General features: G+C 44.0%; 1 protein-coding gene across 1 annotated transcript in view; it reads right to left on the bottom strand.

Moving 5' to 3' along the window:
- The window catches only part of NRG3 (neuregulin 3), a 764,487-nt gene extending 748,680 nt beyond the window's left edge, over positions 1-15,807 (bottom strand). The window contains exon 1 of the mRNA XM_042461138.1: positions 14,830-15,807. Coding sequence (XP_042317072.1) covers positions 14,830-15,628 — 799 coding nt within the window. The 5' untranslated portion in view covers positions 15,629-15,807. The remainder of the gene's footprint in view (positions 1-14,829) is intronic.
- Positions 15,808-22,071: the final 6,264 nt, after the last annotated feature.

Below are 22,071 nucleotides of genomic sequence, written 5' to 3'. Positions count from 1 at the left end.
CAACACAAGAAAGCTTGCTGCACACAAAAGCTCTGCCGGGAAGGGAGCACAAAAAACTGATAACTCTTGGTTCTCTGCTTTTTAAAGAAATGAATGGAAAGATGTCTTGGTATTTGTGTGTATTCTGTGCACAGTCTCTTGCTTCTCTTCCTACATGGTCCTTTTGTATAATGCAATTGGGACCTGAAATAAAATGATGCAGCATGGAATGCTCCTGCTGTAGGAGGCAGTTCCTTTTCTAGATAGAAGGAAGTTCATGTCCTAGTTCATGCCCCATTCCAAGATGTGTTGAGTGCCTTCAAGTAATTTCTGGCCTAAGACGAACCTACCATGGAGTTTGGTGGCAAGGTTCTTCAGAGGGGATTTGTTATTGCCATTCCCTGAGGCTGAGTATGATACACCCAGGGTCAATCAGTGGGATTCCATGGCCAGCCAGGATCTGAACCATGGCCGCCATGATATACAACTGGATGCAGTAGCAGCTAGTGGCTACATTGTCAGTGGGGCACATTTCCCCCTGCCCAATCTACCTTCCAGCTAGATTGCCTATAGGGTTGCCTCACAAATTTTCTCTCTAAGGAACCAATGAGTAATTTCAGCATTTTTCTTCCTGCTACCAAAAAAAAAAAAAATCCTAATTCATAATTTGGGAATTCATCATTCCCCTACTTTTTTTGTTTTGTTTTGTTGAATCAGCATTTCATAACACTAAATAAAGTATGGATGGGGTTTTGACCATTTCTCCAAATATTTCTGAACCCCCTCCCCCCATGTCTAGCTGTCAATTGAGAGCCAGCATGGCATTGCGGCTTGAGCATTGGACTACAACTCTGGTTTGAATGCCAGCTCAGCCACGGAAATGCACTCATCGTAGGGTTGCCATACGTTGGAAATTACCTGGTAGCCTGAAGTATTCTGGCCAGTACACATCCAACCTCTCCAGGTGTATCTGCATTATACTGTTGTGTTCCTTAAATACTTTTAAAATTGTTGTTCTACCCTATGAACTCTTCGGATCTCTAGTTTGCTAAGGTATTTGAGGGTTTCTGCTAAATAGCTTTAGTGCACAGTGTGTATTCCCATGAGCTAGAGAATTAGAGTTCTGTGGCAAAGTATTCTAAGCACCTTCTCACCAAACTACAAATCCCAGGATTTCAAAGGATGGATCCGTGTTAGAGTAATATCAAACTGAATAACTATCTCATTGACAACAAGGGGGGACATTACGTGGCTATTTACATACATTATTTTAAGGGAGTGTGTGTTTTTAAACTTCCAATTGTTTAATATCTTGAAAAGGGCAGAAATAAAATGACTCATTGATAAAAGCAATAATCAAGGTCTAAATCTGAAGCTACTCTTCATTTTATTATTATAGTTATTTTGGGGGGGGGGGGGATGAAATATTGCAAATACATTTTTTTCAGTCTAATATTCCTCTCCTTTGGGGATAAATATGGCCTTACTATAGATTGAGTAAGGTATCCTGATGTATGATAGCTTGGCTACATGGAGCCTAATCTTATATAGTTTAATCAGAAGTAATTTTCTGTAAACAATGGGATGTACTCCCAGTTTGTTAGATTAGTGACTCTCATGAGGTTATGGCAAAGGTGAGATTTAAACTGACCCTCTGGGTCGCATTTCAGAATAGTCTCAAGGCCCAGAGATTACGTTCTTAACATTTAAGAACCCCAAGACACTGAGAAAACATTCAATGCTTCTGCCTCATGATGCTGAACTCAAGTGACTAGTTTCTATAACCTTTTTTTCCTGCTGGCTAAACTGAGTAAAATATCCAGTATCACCATGAAGCAGAAAGGCAAATGTTCCTATTCTGATAATAGTGAAGGAGGCAAATTCTTTCATGTACCGAAAGCTTTGGAGATGTCAGCTAGGTTCTCACTGGATAAGATGCCAAATGAGACATTTGTCACAGGTGGAAGTGTATGGAGCACACTTGAGCACACCTGTGCTCTCTCCCCTCCTCCACTGTGAAGGTGCCAGCAACTTGCTCTGAGAGGCTTTCTGAGCAAGCATTGGCAGGCTATTGAGCACTGCACCAGCTGTTTTCTTGCTTTGGTAATATCCCAGCAGTAAAATAACCAACTTGTGGATCTCTGAAGCTGGCCAGCGTCCAAGTGACTTGCTTTGAAGGATTTTTTTTGGGGGAAGCATTGCAATGTGAGCACAGTTAATGAGGCAGAGAAGCTGGTAAATATTTCTGGGGCCTAGTGGTCCAGAAGGTACTTGGGAACTGTTTATGTTGTACATGTTTGTGTGAGTTTGTCTTTCTTGGTAGTATCACTATTTGTCAAATGTTTCTGACATCCATTGTATATCTCAAAGAAAACAACGATGTTATACAAAATCTGAAGTTCTGTGGTCAGCATAGTGTAGTGGTCTGAGTGTTGGACTAGAAGTCTGGAGATCAGGCTTCGGTTCATTGTTTGAGCAAAAACAAAACAAACAACAACAAAAAACACTGGGTGACCTTAGGCAAGTCACACTCTCTCAGCCTCAGAGAATGGCAATGGCATACCCTCTCTAAAGAAACTTGCCAAGAAAGCCCCATGATAGGTCCACTTTAAGGTTGCTATAAGGCAAAAATGACTGGTGGGGGGGGGGGGGGGGAACAAAAACAATAGCAAATAATAATTTTCAGCTGATCTGCCTAGAAATCAAAATTACCACTTGTTGCTCATAGGTTCTATGTTTTGAAATAATCTTTGGCGGGTTACAAACCGCCAAAAATACGTATGGAATACGTATTAGGGTTAGGAAGGGGTGGTGTTTCCGCACCCCCCTAACCCTAGTACGTATTCCATACGTACAACATGGCGGCACCCCTTCCACATGGGGGCCGCCATGTTTACGTATCGGACGCTGTGCGTCCGCACGTGTCGCGGCGTCTATGATGTCGCGAGTCCGCCCCTGGCACCTCGCGACATCATAGAGGCACCGCTTAAAGAAGCTCCATTTTGGAACTTCTTTTTTGCTCCGCAAGAGAGCCGCAAGGTGTGGCTGCGGCGGCTGCCTTACGGAGCAAACGGCGGCGGCGGCAGACCGCCTCAAAGCGGTGGTCTATAACCCGCCTATGTTAATCAATACATTTTTGTATACTTTGCCTTCAGTCTGTAGACTGCAATAAAGGCTTTGATTGATTGAAAATTGCCACTTGACAAGAAAGGAAGAAGGAATTTTTGGGAGTTGTTCCTGTGGCTGCCAAGCCAAGTGGCTCAAACACAGGAGCAAAGAGAAAAGTCTTCCATCCAAGCCATCACAGGAGCTGGATACCTTCCGTGTTCCACCCCAACAGCACCAAATGACTGCCTTACTACTTCCCCGCCCCCATGACCTCCTGGAAGACAGAGATGTTGGAGGTATATTCCAGGCAGCAGGTCTCTGGGGTCACTATCTGGCTGTCAAAGAGAAAAGGGACCAAGAGAAGAGCCACTTTCACAAATGTTTCTTCTCCATCCATAGCAGGAACCCCTCTTCTTGCTTGGCCCAAAACCAACACCTGGCTCTGAGGATTTATCCAACTCACTGGTTAGTGGTCAGTCAATGATGGCTTCTAGACATAACATAGAGCTGCTGGTGACAAACGACTGGGGGGTTGCTTTCTCAGAGAGAAGGAACCAGGCTGTTCTTACCCTAGGGAATTTTCTTCCATGGGAGACTAGGCTGGCCTCCTTCCTGCTTCCCTTTTCCTGGCAGGCAAATACATTTTTATTCACATTTTTCATATATATAAAATCTGGGGAATGAAAGTTCAGCTAGCAGGGTGAGCTCTATCATTAGACAGAGAAAACTGTCTCAGGCAGCCAGTTTGGGATGCCATGACAAAGTAGTAAATTTTTCGGCCACATAGGCTGCATTCCTACACATGCTTCCCTTGGAGTAAATCTCATTGAACTCAATAAGCCTTCATTTTGAATGGGCATGTATAGTGCACTGTTAATTTTTTTGTTTCCTATCAAAGATGGGGAAAGCTGCTTGGGACACTTTCTGCTCTGAAATGTGTAAACCTTCTTGGTCTATACCACTCTGTACCACATACACACATTTCCATGAATGATTTTAATTGGGGCCCTCTAGATGTATTTCTACTATAACTTCTAATATCCTTCAGCATTCCCTTGGCAAAGAAGAGCTGATAGACTTGCAGTTAAAGAATATTTAAAGGACCAAAACTACCAATCCCACCCTGTTCAAATTCGAATCAAATCTCAAAAACAACATAGTATGAATGAGGGTCAGTTGCTAAGGATGAAATACTAATTTAGGGTAGAACCGAGTGTTATCACAAGACACAGTATTAATAGCAAAATATTAAGAGAGGATGTGATACCTGGTTTGGAGAACATGTGGCTCTCCAAATGCTGTTAGACTGTAAGAGCCCTCATTCTTTTTCATGGATTTTATTCTGGTTAGGCCTGTAGAGTAGCAACAATTAGAATTTTTTACTCTGTACTGTAACGTTAGAAGGTAACACAAAGCAAAAGAGTGGCTGACAAATGCTGCACTCAGCCATATTAAAGGTATCTTATTAATGACTAGTAGCTAGCATGGTACAGTGGTTTGAGCATTGGACTATGACTCTGGAGACCAGGCTTTGAATCCCAGCTTGCCATGTAAACCCACTCAGTGAGCTTGGGCAAGCCATACTTCCTCAGCCCCAGAATCAAGTAATGGCAAACCCGCTCTGGAGGAAACTGCCAAGAAACCCCCATGATAGGTTCATGTTAGGGTCACCATAAATTGGAAATGACATGAAGGCACAAAACAACAAGGAAGTACAGATTAAAATGGAAGGGGGGGAGACAACATATTCATGCAGACACAGATGATCACATATGTAAAAATTAATGACAATCCCCCCCTCCCCATGCATGTGGGCAGAGAAGAATTCACTAACTAAAATGACATGTTCATTTATTTGTTTTTTGTTTTTTTGTAAATTCCAGAGTCCTGAGAGGTAAATCATCATGATTGCTATTCTAACAGAAGGGTCACTGAAGCTGAGGTTTCCTCCATCAAGCAGTGGTTTTGCCATTTCTTTATTTTCTACTAGCTTAGCTTACAAAGGCCATCTGGCGAGTCCATAATTGCACTAAGATTGAAAAACAGATCTTCCAGTTCCTGGCCCTGAACATGATACACCAAACCACATTTGCTGCAGTGTAACATCAAGATTTCAGTGACTTACATTAAGCTGGAAAGGTTCAGATGTACTAACAAAGCTGTAATAATAATAATAATAATAATAATATCATTATAAGGAAAGGGCTCAGTTCATTGATATAATGACTATAAATATTCCACATTTAATCCTAGAATCTCCAGTTTGTTAACTGATTTCCTTTTGATTCATTTATCTCACTCACCAAACTACCATACATGGCTTCTCTCCCATCTTTACTTTCACATGAGATAGGTATGCTGAGAGACAGCAATGGGCTCAAAGTTGCTTAGCAAGTTTCAGGATTTAGTCAGGTCTATAACCTGGATCTGCCAGGTACTAGTCCAATACTCTAACCATTACATCACACTCTCTGCACTACACCACACTGGCACTACCTGGACTTACTTGCTCAGAACATGACTAGCAGATACTGTATTTTTCTGTTAGTAAGAAACTAAATAAAATAACTAAATAAAACAACACTAGATAAAAATACAATCCACACAGATACAATCAACTCTAGTGCTAACTAAAATATGCCAACAAATACGAAAAACAAAATGGTGGCTAACAGACTGGAAATGATCAATATGCATTCCAGTCCCCAAGAAAGGTAACACAGAAGACTATAGCAACTATAGGACCACGGCATTACTTTTCCACAGAAGCAAAATTCTGCTCAAAATTCTGCAACATAGACTTTAATCATATATGGAGAGAGAAATCTCAGAATTGCAAGTGGCACTGAGGAAAGAAAGAGGCACTTAGAAGAAGGTGGATTAAAGAGAGAAGGAAGGAATATCATCCCTCTGTATTACATGGATGACACCATACTAGTAGCAGAAAACATCACAGTCCTGAAACATTTACTAAGAAAGATCAAAGAAGAAAGTGCAAAAGTAGGCTTGCCACTGAACACAAAGAAAACAAAAATAATGAACAAGGATGATCTGCATAAATTCAACCTAGATAATGAGGAAATTCAAACAGTGAAAGATTTCCTGTACCTTGGATCAACCACTGATCAGAATTGAGACTGAAGACAAAAAATCACAAGAAAGCCTAGGAAAGAGAAGGGCAGCTATGAAGCGACTAAACAAGATCCGAAACAGAAAGATATACAACTGAGTACTAAAGTTGGAATTGTCCAGTCCATTGTATTCCCACCACCATATAGGGATGTGAGAGAAGGATAGTGAAAAAGGCAGATAGGTAGAAAATAATCTCATTTGAGATGTTGTGCTGGCGAAGATTGCTGAGGATACCATGGAGATATGATATATATGTGTATGTGTGTGTGAGTCCTTTAACAGATCAAACCTGAAGACCAAGGAGTGAAACATACCTCTCAAAAAGCGTGGATTGGGGCCAACCTGGAGCCATGGCAACTGCACATGCACAGCCCTAAATTGACCCATCATCACTGTTTCAAAGCAGCTTCTGAAAAGGAGCAGTTTTACCATTCCTTTTCAGGGTGGCTTTTGTGGGTTGGAGCAACTTGGCAGTGGCTTCTGAGTAGCTTGGAGGCATGCATCATGTGATCGCCATGCTCCAAAGTAGCTTCAGGCCTACAATGATCAAGTTGAGGCTGTTGTACTTTGGCCACATCATGAGAAGGCATGACTCACTGAAAAATACAATAATTCTGGAAAAAGTAGAGGGTAGTAGAAAGAGAGGAAAACCACAAGCCAGATGAATAGCCTCAATCAGGGAGGTCACAGACCTGAATCCACAGGACCTAAACAGAACACTGGATAAGGGGGCTTGGAGATGTCTTATCCACAGGGTTGCCATGAGCCGGACTGGACTTGAGAGCAGTTAACAACAGCAAACAACAGACAAAAATATTTTATACCTTCATAAAAAGTCATAATTATGTAATCTACTGTTCTTAGCATAATGAGAAACAGAAAACATAATCATCATGAAAAACACAAATAAAGCATATAAAATAGTTTTATAATGAGTTTATACTACCTATATAACAGATATATCTATAGAATTCAAAAACATCTTCATTGAAAGAGGAACAATAGTGTACACACACACACACACACACAATTTCTTTATAAAACAGTCAGTTCTCAAAAGCCTGTTGGTATGAAAAGGTTCTCACCAGCTGATGGAAGGATATGAATGAGGGATCCAATGTAGTCTCTCTAGTAAGAGAGATACAGAGCTTGCAAGTAATCACTGACAAGGCCATGTTACCACCAGATATGCCTCTAAGGGTTGTAGGACTGAAAGAAGGTTCTCCCTCAAAGATACTAAAATTCAGGCAGATTCATATGGGAGGATACAGTCCTTCAGTTAGCTGGATTCAAGACATACAGAGCTTTGCTCCCAAACAGGTCTATAACATTGTTAGGAAAGTGTTGTGTGCTTCCTGTAACCAGCCCAAATCAATAGTCTCGCTGCAGTTTTTTGGACTAGCTAAAGTTTTCAACATTCTTCAAAAGCAGCCTTGTATGGATCTCATTACAGTAATTCAAAATATATGCATCGAACAATACTGTACATGCAAAATACAGGTCACCAGATCAGGAATGGACACAGCTGAGACACTAACTTTAACTGAATAAATGCACTCCTAGCCACTGCTGAAACCTGAGCTTCCAGGTTTACTACTGAATGCAGGAATAGACTGACCTGCATCTTTAGAGGAATGTAACATCTGCCAGAACATGCTGAATTCCTCTTTCTTGATTTCCTTTTCAATTGACCAGAAGCATCTCTGTCATGTTTGAAGCTTCTTGTTTAGTTGGGGGGGGGGGGATAGTGTTGGATATCATCAGCATAGGGGTGGCATCAAACCCAAACACCCTGGAAAAGCTCCCCCAGTAGTTTCAGGTATATGTAAAAAATAACATGGGAGACATTACAAAATCCTGAGAAACCACAGGGCAGAAGACAAGGCATCAAAAGGGAATCTCCCAAATCCTAGTGAGGGATTCAACAATGCCTCCAAATCCTGTCCCACTGAGGCATCTCAAAAAGGAACCATGATCAATGGTATCAAAAGCAATCTCCTAGAGAAACAACAGTGGCATACCTTTTCAGTCCCTAATCAGACCTGAACTAAAAGTCTCATTCTGGAAACTCTGGAGCTCAGAGGCCACCCCAAACTGGTGATTTGTCAAGAAATTTAATGTTGGGGACTGAGTGATAATTATCCAACTCAGGGATGCTTTTTTAAAAAACCATAAGGGCCTTACAACTGCTCCTTTTCAGTATGTTGTACTCCTTCCTTGTTGTAAGGAGGCCTTAATCGTTCCCATTAACCCCCACCCAGATGTTTTGAAATACTTCATTGTTGTTGCTGTTTATAAATAAAGTTTCCAGGTTCCTGTCATGCTGTTCATCAAAGTCCAATATGGCATCATAATCAATATTTTGGAGATTCCATCACACACTCTGTCATCACCTAAGAAAGAGGAACGGCCAACAGGAATGTACAGGCAAAGGGATGGCCTCATGGAAATGCTGACTGTCTCAAGTCCTGGTATTCCTCTTTGAGTTCTGTAGGCGAAAGTAAATGACTTTCAAACCAGGACATCATTGCAAAAAGGCCTAGACCTCTGCCCCAGAAATTGGCCTTTCCAAGACCAGAAATCAAGTGTAATTTTTGCTCACATCAGTAACACCTCTAAATGTACCCTTACACTTCTCCCATAAAGTAAATGGAAAACCCATTTACTGTTTAGTGGGAATACTAGTGGTAAATCATTGCACGTGGTCTCTCCACCCCAGCCATGGCTCAGCCTGCACTAAGAGGGATCCTATGTGAGGCTGAGCTTTGTGCAGGGGAGAGCCCTCTGCAAGCCACCCACAGGGGCTCTACAGTCTGTCTATCTTCTTTCCACACACACTGTTCTCATCATAATGATGGGTCTTTACTAGTTGCACATTATTGATCACAGTAAGTAAGCTTTAAATTTCTGAATGAGAACTAAAGGAAAATTAAAGCAACCCTGGGTAGCAGCTCATGCTCACAGAAAGAGCTTGCTGTTACATTTCACAAAAGAATATTGATTACAATTTCTGGAACATCACTCTGCTGGTTCTTCTGCATTATGTGAACCAGCCCTGTCTGCTCTTTGTTTCTCTGCTAGGCCATATATTTGTGCAAGAAAAAGCCATTTTGCTATGCTGATGAATTCTTGCAAGAGACCTAGTATAAGTATAATATTTCAGCTTTACATAGCAACAAAATCTCTGTAGATCTAAATATACTGAAAGGGGGAAAATTAAGGCAATCAACCAATTCCTTTTCCAGGTTGATCGACTGTTTTGTTTGTCTCTGATCAAACTGTATCATTAGCAGATTAAATACTACATTATATCAACTGCAAGTAATATTACAGGCAACGGAAAGTAGATAACAATCTCTTTCCACTAAATACTGCAGGCAGGAATTTGGAAAATAACTACAGTACATCTCAAGAAATACAGAGAAATTTATTGAACATGGTGACAAGCACGGGCCAGAAGGGTTACATTAAAACCAATGATCAGTTCTGAATGTGCAACAAGGCATGTTGATCTGGTAATGTGAATGATCATAATGTTTTCATTCTTTGATAGGCATACCTCTGGGTTGGGGGGATGGGACTTAATTTTAGATTCACCATTATAGAGTAAGGTTTGAAGGGGCTGGCATGTGCCCTCCTTTTCAGTCAGTTGATTCATATGATGCAGGAGTCACTCATATTCTGTACTGCTTTGCTAAAGTTCTCTTCAAAGGTACAAATCCCATATTTTGAATTTCTCTTCCTTCTGCTATACAGAGGTTGAAAACACACCAGAATCTATTCTGGTGAACAACACTGTTTTCTAGTGCTATAAGCTGCTATTTCTACAGCTGGGGCAGATTTTTAGTCTCAAGCCCTTCCTTTCACATAGGTGAGTTGGCCCCAGAAGGAGGCACCATGTAGCAGCTAATTCAGGTGGCAGATGTTGAAAGGCAAAGAATAAACATATGCCACATGGTCTTCTTTGCACTCTCTAAAATATCCTCTATCTCAAAGTATTGGAAAACAATGCCCTATTGCCTGTATTGACAGAATTTAAAACTTCAGCTTTTATACTTGGAAATACTGGGATGGAAAGGGGTAGGTGCTATATCATCCTTTACCACAGGCAACCCAATACTTTGGGCCTGATGTCCCCATATATTACAAACTAAAACCAAAATTACCAGGCTGTCATATCATTTCTACTAGTTCAGAAGCTGTAAAGGTTGCGGGCTGTGACAGATTTTCTTCACTATTTACCTGTCCCAACAGCAGAGTCCAATTGATAAATGTAGATTACTGTGTGATGCTGTAAGAGTCTAGTGAGAATCTACTTGGCTTAGCCGATTGGCCTTCTAAGCCTCAGAAGAGGATAACATGATAACAATGTTATAAAAAATAATTGACAATACAAGAGCTTGGATAAAATATTATGGTCTTGTTCAAATCACTGCCAACACTACTGCTGCTACTGCTGTACTCTGTGGGATGTTCATTTATCACTTTTCTCCCATAGTTTTGTTGTTGATGGCTGTATCACACACGTGGACATGGTTGCAGCTCTGTAGGAAAGCCAAGACAGTCCACTGCTCCTCTGTTCTGGATTCCTCATCACTTACACATAAAGAGAAGACTTCCCTGTCAAACTTATGGTGACAGGTGCCCCACTTTGGGCAACTATGCTGCAATCTATGAGCTGCACAAGAATGTTCTGTTCTGTTCTGATCTGATCTGATCCTACTTTCACTGTAATGGTTGAACCCTATAAAATCCTGGGGTTTCTAGGCTTTGAGACCCAACAGCTCTCTGGTTAATTCTAAATATCCCTCTTTAAACTGCAAATTTCAGAATTCTACCGAGTGCAGCCATGTCAGTTCAAGTAGATTGTTGCTATGATTGTGCAGTGTCAATGAACCGTGAATGATCTCCAGGGTGGCCTGTTACACATTGGTTGTGTTTGCTAATGATAAAAAGCAGATGCCTGAATGACTTTTACAGCAGGAGTGGGGAGCTTTCAACCTTCCAAGTATTTTGGCCTACCACTTTCATGATTCCTTATCACTGGACATATTGGGAGTGGTAGCTGAAGTCCAAAATTTTTGGAAGGCCAAAGATTGCCCACTCTTGTGTGAAATGAAACTTTGCAATGCCAGCCAAACTCTGAAACATCACCTTGTGTGGGTCCATACCAGATTCTTCCACCCCAGAAAAGAAACATATATAGACACTATCTTGTCCACACTTCAAAACCTCTTCTAATTTTATACCACTTTGAATTGTCATGGCTTCAGAGTATCTTGGGAAGTGAAGTACTGCAGATTCATGATCCCTGCCACTTTGCAGAACATTGCTAGCTAGAACTATTTCTTTCTGTTTTATATGTGTGTCTTTTCCAAACCCAGATTATCACATAGGAACCTGCTTAGATGGTGAATCTAGCCTTGACATGCTCATATTCATTCAATATTGCTAAAATGACTTGGTTTTTCTTGTATTACTTTCTTTTCTTTTCTTTTTTTATATAATAGCAAGAGTCACTGGATGAGCAGAAATAGGCAGCTGTGTCTGGTTACCGAAAAGGATTTTAAAATGTTTATTCCTTTTATCTCCCCCCTGTTTCCCACAAAGAGCTTTAAAAAATGATACCAAGGATCAATGTGAGTGGGATATGCAGGTCAGGAGGTTGAGTACCCCCATGTCATTCATCCGCAAATAAAAGATGACAATCTTTCTTTTGCTCTGCTCCCACTGTAACCTGAGAGAAAGATTATCTGTATCAGAAAATTGTGCTGCTCGGCAGTTGGGCGGGGAATAAGAGAGAGGAATTCCACATGCCCTACAAATTCCAATCCCCCCTTTTTATGTAATCTATTTAATCTCCCGTTAATGATAATCACGGCCTATCAATGTGCTCAAACAGGGTCAATTTCGGGTGGATTTGCACTGCATGCATTTTGTGTTTCAGCAAAGCTGGTGTGGGCAGTTGAAAGTGACAGAGAAGAGGGAGCATCATGATCTAACCTCTGATTTAAGTAGTTGTATTAGCAAGATCTGGACCCAGGATTGCCTCCAAGTATAAAGAGCCTTTGATCACACATGTGTCATGGTGTGTGCTTGGCAGGGAGACTGTGGGGAGGAAAGAAAAAAGAGACTTGCAGAGATAGAATTCATTGAGGAGGGTGTGGAGCAAAACCTGCCTGGTGACAGTTATGGATTAAGCAGTTTTCATAATCTAAGAACTCAGCACTGGGAGGTTAGAAAATCATAGCGGATTTCTCAGCCTTTTTACCAATGAGCGGAGAGAGATGGGATGAGGAGAGGGAAATGGGCTGCTGTTGCAGGCACTGTAGAACCTCCACATTTCGCAACATCACAACTGCCCACCTTTCCTGGGTACAAGCATTTAGAGCCAACAGTGCAAAACAACCTGTGCAATCGGGAAATAAGAGTAGGTTTCTGCTCTGGAGGAGCTTCAAAAGCAAGAAGGGTAGAGAATGAGGAGCAGAGGGGGGATTCAGATAGCTCAGGAGGGGAGCAGGAAGGTGTTAACACACTGCAGCCACAGCTTCATCCTCTGGGGGAAAAATCATGTTATGGGGAATGTCTCCCACATTCCCTTGATCACAAAAAAAGGACAGGCATCAAATACATCTTACAGGTTTGTCCACTTGTACTGAAAACATCACCTCTTCCTGAGCATCACCATTGATGTTGTAATGAGACTTGCACCCTCCCTTTGTGATTGACTCCCCAAGTGGGTGCCTACTCCTTCTCTCTATCTCACTCTTTCTTCCCTCCTTCACAAACCCCAACTGTTTTGGCTCCTTTCCCCACAGCAACACATCCTTCAGCTTCTAGGCAGTGTTCTTCATTCCAGGTTGCCAGTAGCAAGCAGTGACTGTTTAAGAACAAACTGCTTCAATCCGCAAAGCCAACAGATCAGCAAAAGGGAGGAGGCGCAGCAGGGCAAGGCAATCGCTTCAGATCCACCATTCAATTGGATGTACATTTCCCAAAGTGAGAAAAGCAGCTCCCTACAATGTGTATCCAACTAGGTGGGTGGTGGTAACCAAGTTGCAACCACACAGGGTCTCCCCCTGCAAACACACACACACACACCCTTAAATAGCAGCATCTCAGAAGTTGCCTTAGCCCTAGCAGAGAGATGATGTTTGTCCTAGATAACCTTCAACAGAGATTGCACTCCATCTAACACATTCTCCAGTGAAAAGTGGAGGGGTGAGAGCAGACTTTGTAAAGGGTATGAGCATCAGTGCTGGATACAGATTCCTGATCTCCCCCGTCCCCAGAAGGATCCCCACCCATCCATCTCCATTCCTGGGAATATTCTCACTCCATTGATGCTCTCCATTTGATGAGGTTGGAGCAAGAAAGAGAGGTGGAAAGGCCACTTCCCAGCATAGCTGTCCAGGGAGTGCATTGCTCTGCTCCATCCATTATTGGATGACCCAATGGAAGGGGCTTCTGTGTGGGTCAGAGGTGGGTTTGGAAGGGCTCTAGAAAGGGGGCAGCTTCAATGGGAAGTGTAGATAACAACCACGCCACCAAGCACACACCCTTCTCTCAAACTCAACCCCCCTCCCCAATACAGCCAACCAAGGCTCCAGTCCACACCATACTGGTTCTCCATAGTTTTCACTCTCCATGAAAGACACCAAGGCACCAAGGTCAGCATGACCACCCTCCCTCCCCCCACAAAATACCCACCCAGCTCAGGCAGCTCAAGGAGCACCTCATGAGGAGACCACCCAACCCTCCTTTCCACCTGATCCAGTCATCTACCTCTCATGGTTCATATTTTTGTTTTGTTTTATGTATGTGTGTGTGTGGGGGGGTAGTATTCTTATTGGATTGAGGGCAGGGAGGTATGTGGGGGGGGGGGGAAGAAGGTGGGGGAGATCTGGGCTGTGGGTTGTTGCCTTTCTCTTTCTTCTCTGGTGAATGAACTCCACCTCCAGTGGCTGCTATGAGGGTTGCACCTCCATCACCAGAACACAAAGCACCCAAAAGGGAGAAGGAAGGGAAGGGAAGCAGGAAAGAGGGAGGGAGGGAGAGAGGGAAGGAGGGAAGGGAAGACAGGCAGGAAACGGGAAGGAAGGAGGGGAGGAGAAGGGGAGAGGAAGGGGGAAGGGAAGGGAGGGGAAGGAAGGAAAGATGGACGGAAAGAAGGGAGAGAGGGAAGGGAGGGGAGAGGGAGGGGAAGGGAAGGGGGGAAGGAAAGATGGATGGAAAAAAGGAAGAAGGGAGGGAGAGAGGGAGGGAGGGAAGGAAGGAATGAAGGGGAGGTGAAGAGAAGGAGAGAGGGAGGGAGAAGGGAAGGGAGAGAAGGAAGGAAGGAAAAGAAGGGGGTTTTGCCTGAAGGGATAGGAGTGGACACTAGACAGCAACCAAAGCAACTTCCAAGCACCTAATCTGGTCTGACTCGTGGCGTTGTGTTCAGGTACCCAAAGGAGAGACAGAGAGACACTTTGTCAGGGTGTCCTCACAAACTGGACGCCCACAGCCACGACAGGACCCCTCCCCACCCACCCCCAAGAAATAAACGAACAGCCATGGCAATCCTCCCCCTCCCCCCCCACCGGCCGAAGCAGTTTGTCCCGGACTCACGGTCTTTGGGGCTGGTGTTGGCCTCGGGCGGCCGGGCGGTGGGGGCGGCGGGGCCGGGGGCGGTGGCGGCCTCTTGCTGGAAGGGCGAGAGGGTCCAGGAGGGGGCCGAGTCCTGGAGATAGGTCTTGGAGGAGGAGGAGGGAGAGGAGGAGGTAGTGTATGCCGCAGTGGGCCAGAGGGGGCCGGGAGGGGTGCCAGGCGCCGGGCTGGTGGCAGTGGGGCTGAAGGGCCCCTCGGGGAGGGAGGCCTTGGCCGGTCCTGCCCGGATGGGTCCCCGGGTGCCGGGAAAGCGGGTGGGCGCTTTGGGGAGGGCGGTGAGGCGGGTGCCGATCCGGTGGGGCGTCCTCGGGGTGGTGGTGGTGGTGGGCGCCAGGGTCTTGGGCGGCGTGGTGGGCTGCTTGGAGAGGAAGAAGGGGTCCTGCTCGATGCCCTTGGAATCCATCAGCTCGGTGGGCACGTACTCCTGGACGGCGCCCACCAGGATCCACTTGAGGAGCATCAGGCTCAGCCCCAGGCCCACGAAGCCGATGAAGAGGGGCACCACGCAGAGCCAGGTCTGCTGCCGGTTCCAGACGATGCAGTCGCTGCAGCGCAGCTCCCGGGGGCCCGCCTCGGGGGCCCCATCGCCGCCCCCAGCAGCCCTGGCAGCCCCCGGGGAAGAAGAAGAAGAAGCCCCTTCGTCCGCTGCAAGAGCAGCAGCGGCAGCGGCAGCCGTCGTCGAGGGCCCCCCGTCGCTCATCCTCCTCCTCCTCCCCCGGGGGAAAGCAAAGGCATCGGGGGGGCAGGGAGAGAGGGGCATGCGGGGCAGGGGGAGGAGGGTGGGGAAAGGGAAGGGAAAGGAGATCTCCGAGGGGAAGCAGCGGCCCCTCAGTCACCAGAAGGACATGGCCCCCTCCCCAGGGGCTCAGCCCTCATCCAGAGGCGACGACGACTCCGACGCCGCATCCACAGGAGCCCGGCTGAAGCAGCCCCAACGCCCCAGCCATCATCCTCCTCCTCCAGGGGAAAAGCCCCCAAGACCAAAAGGAAAGGAAGAAAGACAAAACCCTTCGATCTTCTTTTTTTTTCTCTTTGATGGATAAATTCCCCCCTCAAAAAAAAATGGAGGGGGGAAGGCAAAAAAAAGAAGCAGCAGCAGCAGCCCCCTTGTCTTTCCTTCTTCCACCAAGAAAGCCAGCAAATCCACCTCCTCGGACGACGAGTCTGTCTCCTCTCCTTCCTCCTCTTCCTCTCTCTCTTTCAATTTTTATTTATTTCTTTATTTCTTCCCCTCCCTCCTTTTCAGCCCCAAGATCCGCATTCAGCAGCCGGGATCAGGAGAGCCATTCCTCCCGACAGAAAGCAAGGATGGAGAAAGAAGGGAAAAAAACAGCCACAGCGTATAATAATAATAACCTCCTGGTTTAGGGGACAGGGAGGGTCTCCTTTCCCCCCCAGAAGCAGCCCAGGGATGGAGAGATGGAGGGAGCGATGGATGGAGGGATGGAGGGAGCAGCGCACATTCCAGGGCTGCCTCGCTCGCCCCCTCCCTCTTCTCTCTCTCTCTCTCTCTCTCCCTGCTCGCGCGCGCTCCCGACGCCGACCCAGGCGCGCGCTCCCGACGCCGAAGCCACCGAGCAGCCGGCTGCACCTGTTTCTCCGGCAGCCCTGCAGCCAAGCCTTTTGGACGGCCCTTTTTTCCAAGGGAGAGACCAATCCGAAGGCAGAGGGGAAGGAGAACGAGTGAGGAGGCTGGAAAGGACCGGAAAACACCAGCAGCATCAGCAGCAAAGCTTTAGGATGCCCAGATCCAGATGAGGAAGATGGCACAAAATCATCATCATCGTCGTCATCATCGTCAAAAAGGAGGGAGTGGAGTGTCAAACGTTGCATTAAGCGGAGGAAAGGGGCGTGGAGGAAAAGGAAGGGGGCGATCGCCTAGAGAGCCTGGGAAGAGGAGGAAGATAGGATCACGATAATGATGATGATGATGATGATGATGATGATGATGATGATGATGATGATGATGATGATTTATCATCCTGATAGTGTTAGAGATGCCAGGCCATGAACATGGGAAGAAGAGGAAAATGGGATCATGGTTGTTGTTGTTGTTATTATTTATTCTGATAGTAATAAAAGTGCCAGACTAATAATAATAATAATAATAATAATAATAATAACAACTGTGATCCCATTTTCCTCCTCTTCTCATCTTCATGGACTGGCATCCCTAACACAATCAGGATAATAATAATAAATAATAATAACTATCGTGATCCTATGTTTCTCCTCTTCCCAGGCTTCCCAGGTTGTTGTTGTTATTATTATTATTATTATTATTATTATTATTATTATTTATTCTGATAGTAATAAAAGTGCCAAACTAATAATAATAATAATAATAATAATAACAACTGTGATCCCATTTTCCTCCTCTTCCCATCTTCATGGCCTGGCATCCCTAACACAATCAGGATAATAATAATAAATAATAATAATCATCGTGATCCTATGTTTCTCCTCTTCCCAGGCTTCCCAGGTTATTAATGATTTTATTATTATTATTATTATTATTATTATTATTACTTGTTCTGATAGTAATATGAGTGCCAGACACTGAGCCTGGGAAGAGGAAGATCAGAATGACTATTATTTATCATTATCCTGATAGTGTTCGGGATGCCAGGCCATGAACATGGGAAAAGGAGGAAAATGGGATCACAGTTATTATTATTATTATTATTACTTATTCTGATAGAAATAGGAGTGCCATATACTGAGCCTGGGAAGAGAAGGAACGTAGGATCACGATGGTGGTGGTGGTGATGGTGGTGGTGGTGGTGATTTATTCTGATCGTGATGGAGATGCCAGGCACTGAGCATAGGAAGAGGAAGAAAATAGGATCACAATGATGTTTCTTTATTTTTCTGAGGAGGAGGAGGAGGAGGATGGGGGAGGGGGACAGGCACTGAGACAAGGAGCAGGGACCCAAGTCCCTTTTGCTGCTTTTTTCTCTCCCTCCTTTCAAGTGATCCTGCCTTCTTCCTATTGCAGTACATGGAGGATGGGGGGGGGGGGGTCCTTTGGCTTGTCCAGGAAGCCTCCTCTCTTCCCCACAAGGGTGGTCTCCAAAGCTGGAGACAGGATCCCGCCCGATCAGGGAGGAGAGGCGACCACCCTAGATCTTGGCTGGTCTGGATGAATTTCTCTCTTCTGGCTCCTGTTTGTCATCCAGCCTCCGGTTTGGGCAACCTTTTACTACCTTCATCCATTCACACGTTCATGAAGCCAGAAGGCTACGGGTCGCAGGAACTCGGACCAAGCTGGGAAGCCAAGGGAAAGGACTCAATTCCCCCACTGTTGCCTGGCATACACTCTGGATGACCCCCCTCTAAACTTCATGAATGCCCTTCCCATCATCATCATCATCATCATCATCCTCCTCAGAAATAAATAAATAAATAAATAAAATCACCATGATCCTATTTTCTTCCTCTTCTCATGCTCAGTGCTTAGCACTCCCATTACTCTCAGAATACACTGGGTCCTTGTTGTCCACTAGGGTTTGGTTCCAGGATAACAAAAGCCGTGGATGCTCAAGTCCCATTAAATATCATGACAGAGCAAAATGGTGTCCCTGATATAAAAGGGAAAATCAAGGTGTGCTATTTGGAATTTATACTCCATTTTTGGGGGACGGGGTATTTTCAAGCCGTGGATGCTTGAATCCGTGGATAAGGAGGGCCAACTGCATCTTCTGGGCTGCAACATCGAGATAGCATTATTGAGCTGCATCATTGGGGTAAAGATGCAGGGTGGATTAAAACATGCTGAGGCCCCTGGCAATTTTACACAGCACCATAGCATTGTCAAATGTGTAAATCTACAGCGCTATACAAATAAAGCATAATAATAATAATAATAATAATAATAATAATAATAATTGTCCAGGAAACATATTCAGGGATAGTCTGTTGGCCATGCAGCAAAGTACAATACCATCCCAAAGCCACCAAACGACAATACATTTAGTGGACCAACCAAAATGCACAAGATAACATGTCTCAAGCTTTAGTGAAGCTCCACTGGATTCTTCATCAGGCAAAGGTGTTCAAAATCATACAGGAGAAAGCTACATCAGCATCTCCTATTGTCTTGTGAATAGAACCTAATTTTGTTACTTTTTTATTTCCCAGGCTGATGAAGAAGGCAGTCAAGCTCTGAAAGCTCGTGACATATATTTTGTGCATTTTGGTTGGTCACATAAAGGTTATCTCTGTTTGTGGAATTTGGATGTAATAACTGTTTTATTCCAACACAGTAGTTCCCAAACTTTGGTCCTCCAGATGCTTTGGCCTTCAGCTGCCCAAATTCCTGACTGTTGGCTAAACTGGCTGGGGCTTCTGGAGCTGAAGTCCAAAACACCTGGGGGACCAAAGTTTGGGAATCACTGTTCTAACAGAAAGGAGGACAAGGACAGAAACATTAAATTGAGATATATATATATATATATATATATATATATATATATATATATTTCATTCAGAGGCCCCTCACAATCAGAGGTCCTAAATTATAGCTTCCTTAGCGCATGTGTAAATGTAGCACTAGGCAGAAGGAAAGTGAGTGGTTACTAATATTAACAATAATGCCACTGTTTACACCAGTCACAGCATGCATCTTGCTACCAGTGCACATCTTGTATACCAGGCACACCTATAGGAAATAGGAGTGTGCCTGTGTGCTGAAGAGACAGATACTCATGTTGTACTCATGCTCTCTCTGTTATGGATTTTCCAGAGGCAATTAGTTGGCCACTGCAGGTACAGAATGGTGGACTGGATCTTTCCCCAGGTCAGCAGGGCCCTTGAATGGCTCCATGGCAAGGGCTCAGTGAAATGCTGTTGGGTTTCCAGTGAAGGCTATAGATGCTGTCCAAGGTGCTGAATCTCAACTCCACACAAGTTCAGCACTATGAACAATAACATTTCCTTTCAAATGGCATGGAGCCTTTTAATGCTCTCAAGTGGCCTTGCATTTTAATGCTTAGGTAAGAAAAGTGTTACCGGATCATACCCAAAGTGCATTCAGACCAGTATCTTATTTCCGACAGTGGCTAACTAGATTGTCTTGGGAAGCACATGAATAGCCAAGAGCTGCATTGCCTTCACTGTATGTGTCAGCATCTGGTACTCCAAAGCATACTATATCTGAACTGAGGACTTCAATTGGATAATTTTCCCCCAAGAGCCACTGAACTTCACTTCATAAATCTGCCCCCCCCCCATGTTAAAAGTCGCCTGATATGTTTTAAAAAAATGGTACCTGTGAAAGAGAGGGAAATTTCTATCAACCCTATGTGTCTCCTTTTTCATTTCATAACCTTTACCCCTTCTCACCCCTATTTTCTTTCCCTCAACCCCACCCTACAAACCACTACTAAAAACCCCAGTGATTTACCCTGAAGACATAGAAAAGAAGTTCCAACCCAAATAATTTTTGTTTCTTATTTTAGTGCTTTTTGCAGCACCATTATATCTTTCATGAAATTTCAGCCTGGTATGCAGTATTCCAAAAATGGGCTCACTATTTATTGAAACAAAGGCAGTCTCAATTTCAGTCCCTTTCCTTAGCTTACCTGTCCCCATGCCATTGCATTTGAGTTAATATTTCCAGCAAATTGTCTGCGCCAACCTCAAGATCCCTTTCCTCAGTTTATTGTGTAATGCCAGCCAAGTCAGGGCTCATCCAGAATGGGAAAGTCTCTGGAAGTTCCAAAAGCGTCCAGTTTTGTTGTTCTGTTTTGATTTTACCTTCATATTCCCAGATTTGCATTCAGACTTTTTTATTCAACTACGATCCTTGGTTTTCTGCCATTCCCCTCTCAGTTGTCCCTTTTCCCCGCCCCATGCTCATGGTTTCCAAAAGGAAAACTACAAATCCATGCTGGTAAATCGAGAGAACCCCAAGACAAAAGGAAAACTAAATCCATGCTCATAAGTCAGAGGGACCCACAGCCAAAGGAAAACGACAAATCCCAACTCCCCAGTCAGAGGGACCCACAGCCAGAAGAAAACTACAAATCCAATCTATCAGTCGGGACCCACAGCCGAAGGAAAACTACAATCCAAGTCTCTCAGTCAGAGGCCCCACAGCCAGAAGAAAACTAAAAATCCCAATTCTCAAGTCAGAGGGACCCACCACTCCAGAAGGAAAACTAGAAAATTCCAAGTTGTTAGTCAATAAGGAGAACAGAGAAGATAGCCAAACCAAACAGAGGGCAAAGGAAAAAAAGGCGGGGGGGGTAAGAAAATTAATAAACAAAGAAAGAATTAGAAACCCTGGAGGGGAGGGGGAGGTAAGAAATTAGTAAAGGGAGAAAGTAGATGGGTATTACACTTAGCAACAATATCCAACACAGTGCCTAATAAATAAGCCCCAACAAGAACAAACCAGTGACAAAGAAAACAGGATCAATGAAGCCAATAAGTCCCTTATCGTTGGTTCCAAAGAGAAGGATGGCTTTATAGAGGGCAACCGCATAAAAAGCCACTGTGCGCCATCCGCTATCACTGCCTTGGCTTGGCTAATCAGCCAAACCCCAATTATCTGGTCTCGAATCATGAAGACCATCAAAGGTCTTCTTTCAAAGTGGCTGCACATTTAGATCAGGTCTGAATTCCGCCATTCCCTCTCAATTGGTGTCTTTCCTTCTCTCCTCTCTCCCATGATCATGTGTTACATCCAATCTTATCCATGATCCAGAACTAATTTTCATTGTTTTCTTTATTATTATTCCATTCTTAAAGCTGTAAAGTGCATTAGCAATGTTGCACAAGTAAAGTATTAGGATCCTTTTCTTTAGAGTAACAAATAACTGTATTCCTCTTTCCATTACTTGATTGCAATTGAACCTGTTCTGGAAACAGTAGCTGGGTTTAATAGTAAGGGAGGAGGCATTGATAATCATAAATGCAAGCCAAGTAAGAGATAACATTTCATTTCAATAAATGCTGGTTAATTTAAATTGACACTGGAGGCAGAATGGAAACAGCTTGTATGCCAGGAGTTCCTAAGAATACTTGCTATCTTTATCTTGTATTCTATTTCCATTTCTTACTGATAGTTTTACAATAAAACTCCAACTGGGGTTTTTTATCTATGATCCTTTCTGCTGAGAGATTTTTTTATGTTATTTTAGTTTATGCATGTGATGTTGAAGTATGTTTGGTATGTTCATGTTGTGAATAAAAAATTTT

This window comes from Sceloporus undulatus, chromosome 3 (genome assembly GCF_019175285.1).
Source record: "Sceloporus undulatus isolate JIND9_A2432 ecotype Alabama chromosome 3, SceUnd_v1.1, whole genome shotgun sequence".
NCBI lineage: Eukaryota > Metazoa > Chordata > Lepidosauria > Squamata > Phrynosomatidae > Sceloporus > Sceloporus undulatus.
The sequence above is the reverse complement of the archived record's forward strand: the minus strand, read 5'-3'. Positions and strand labels throughout refer to the sequence as shown.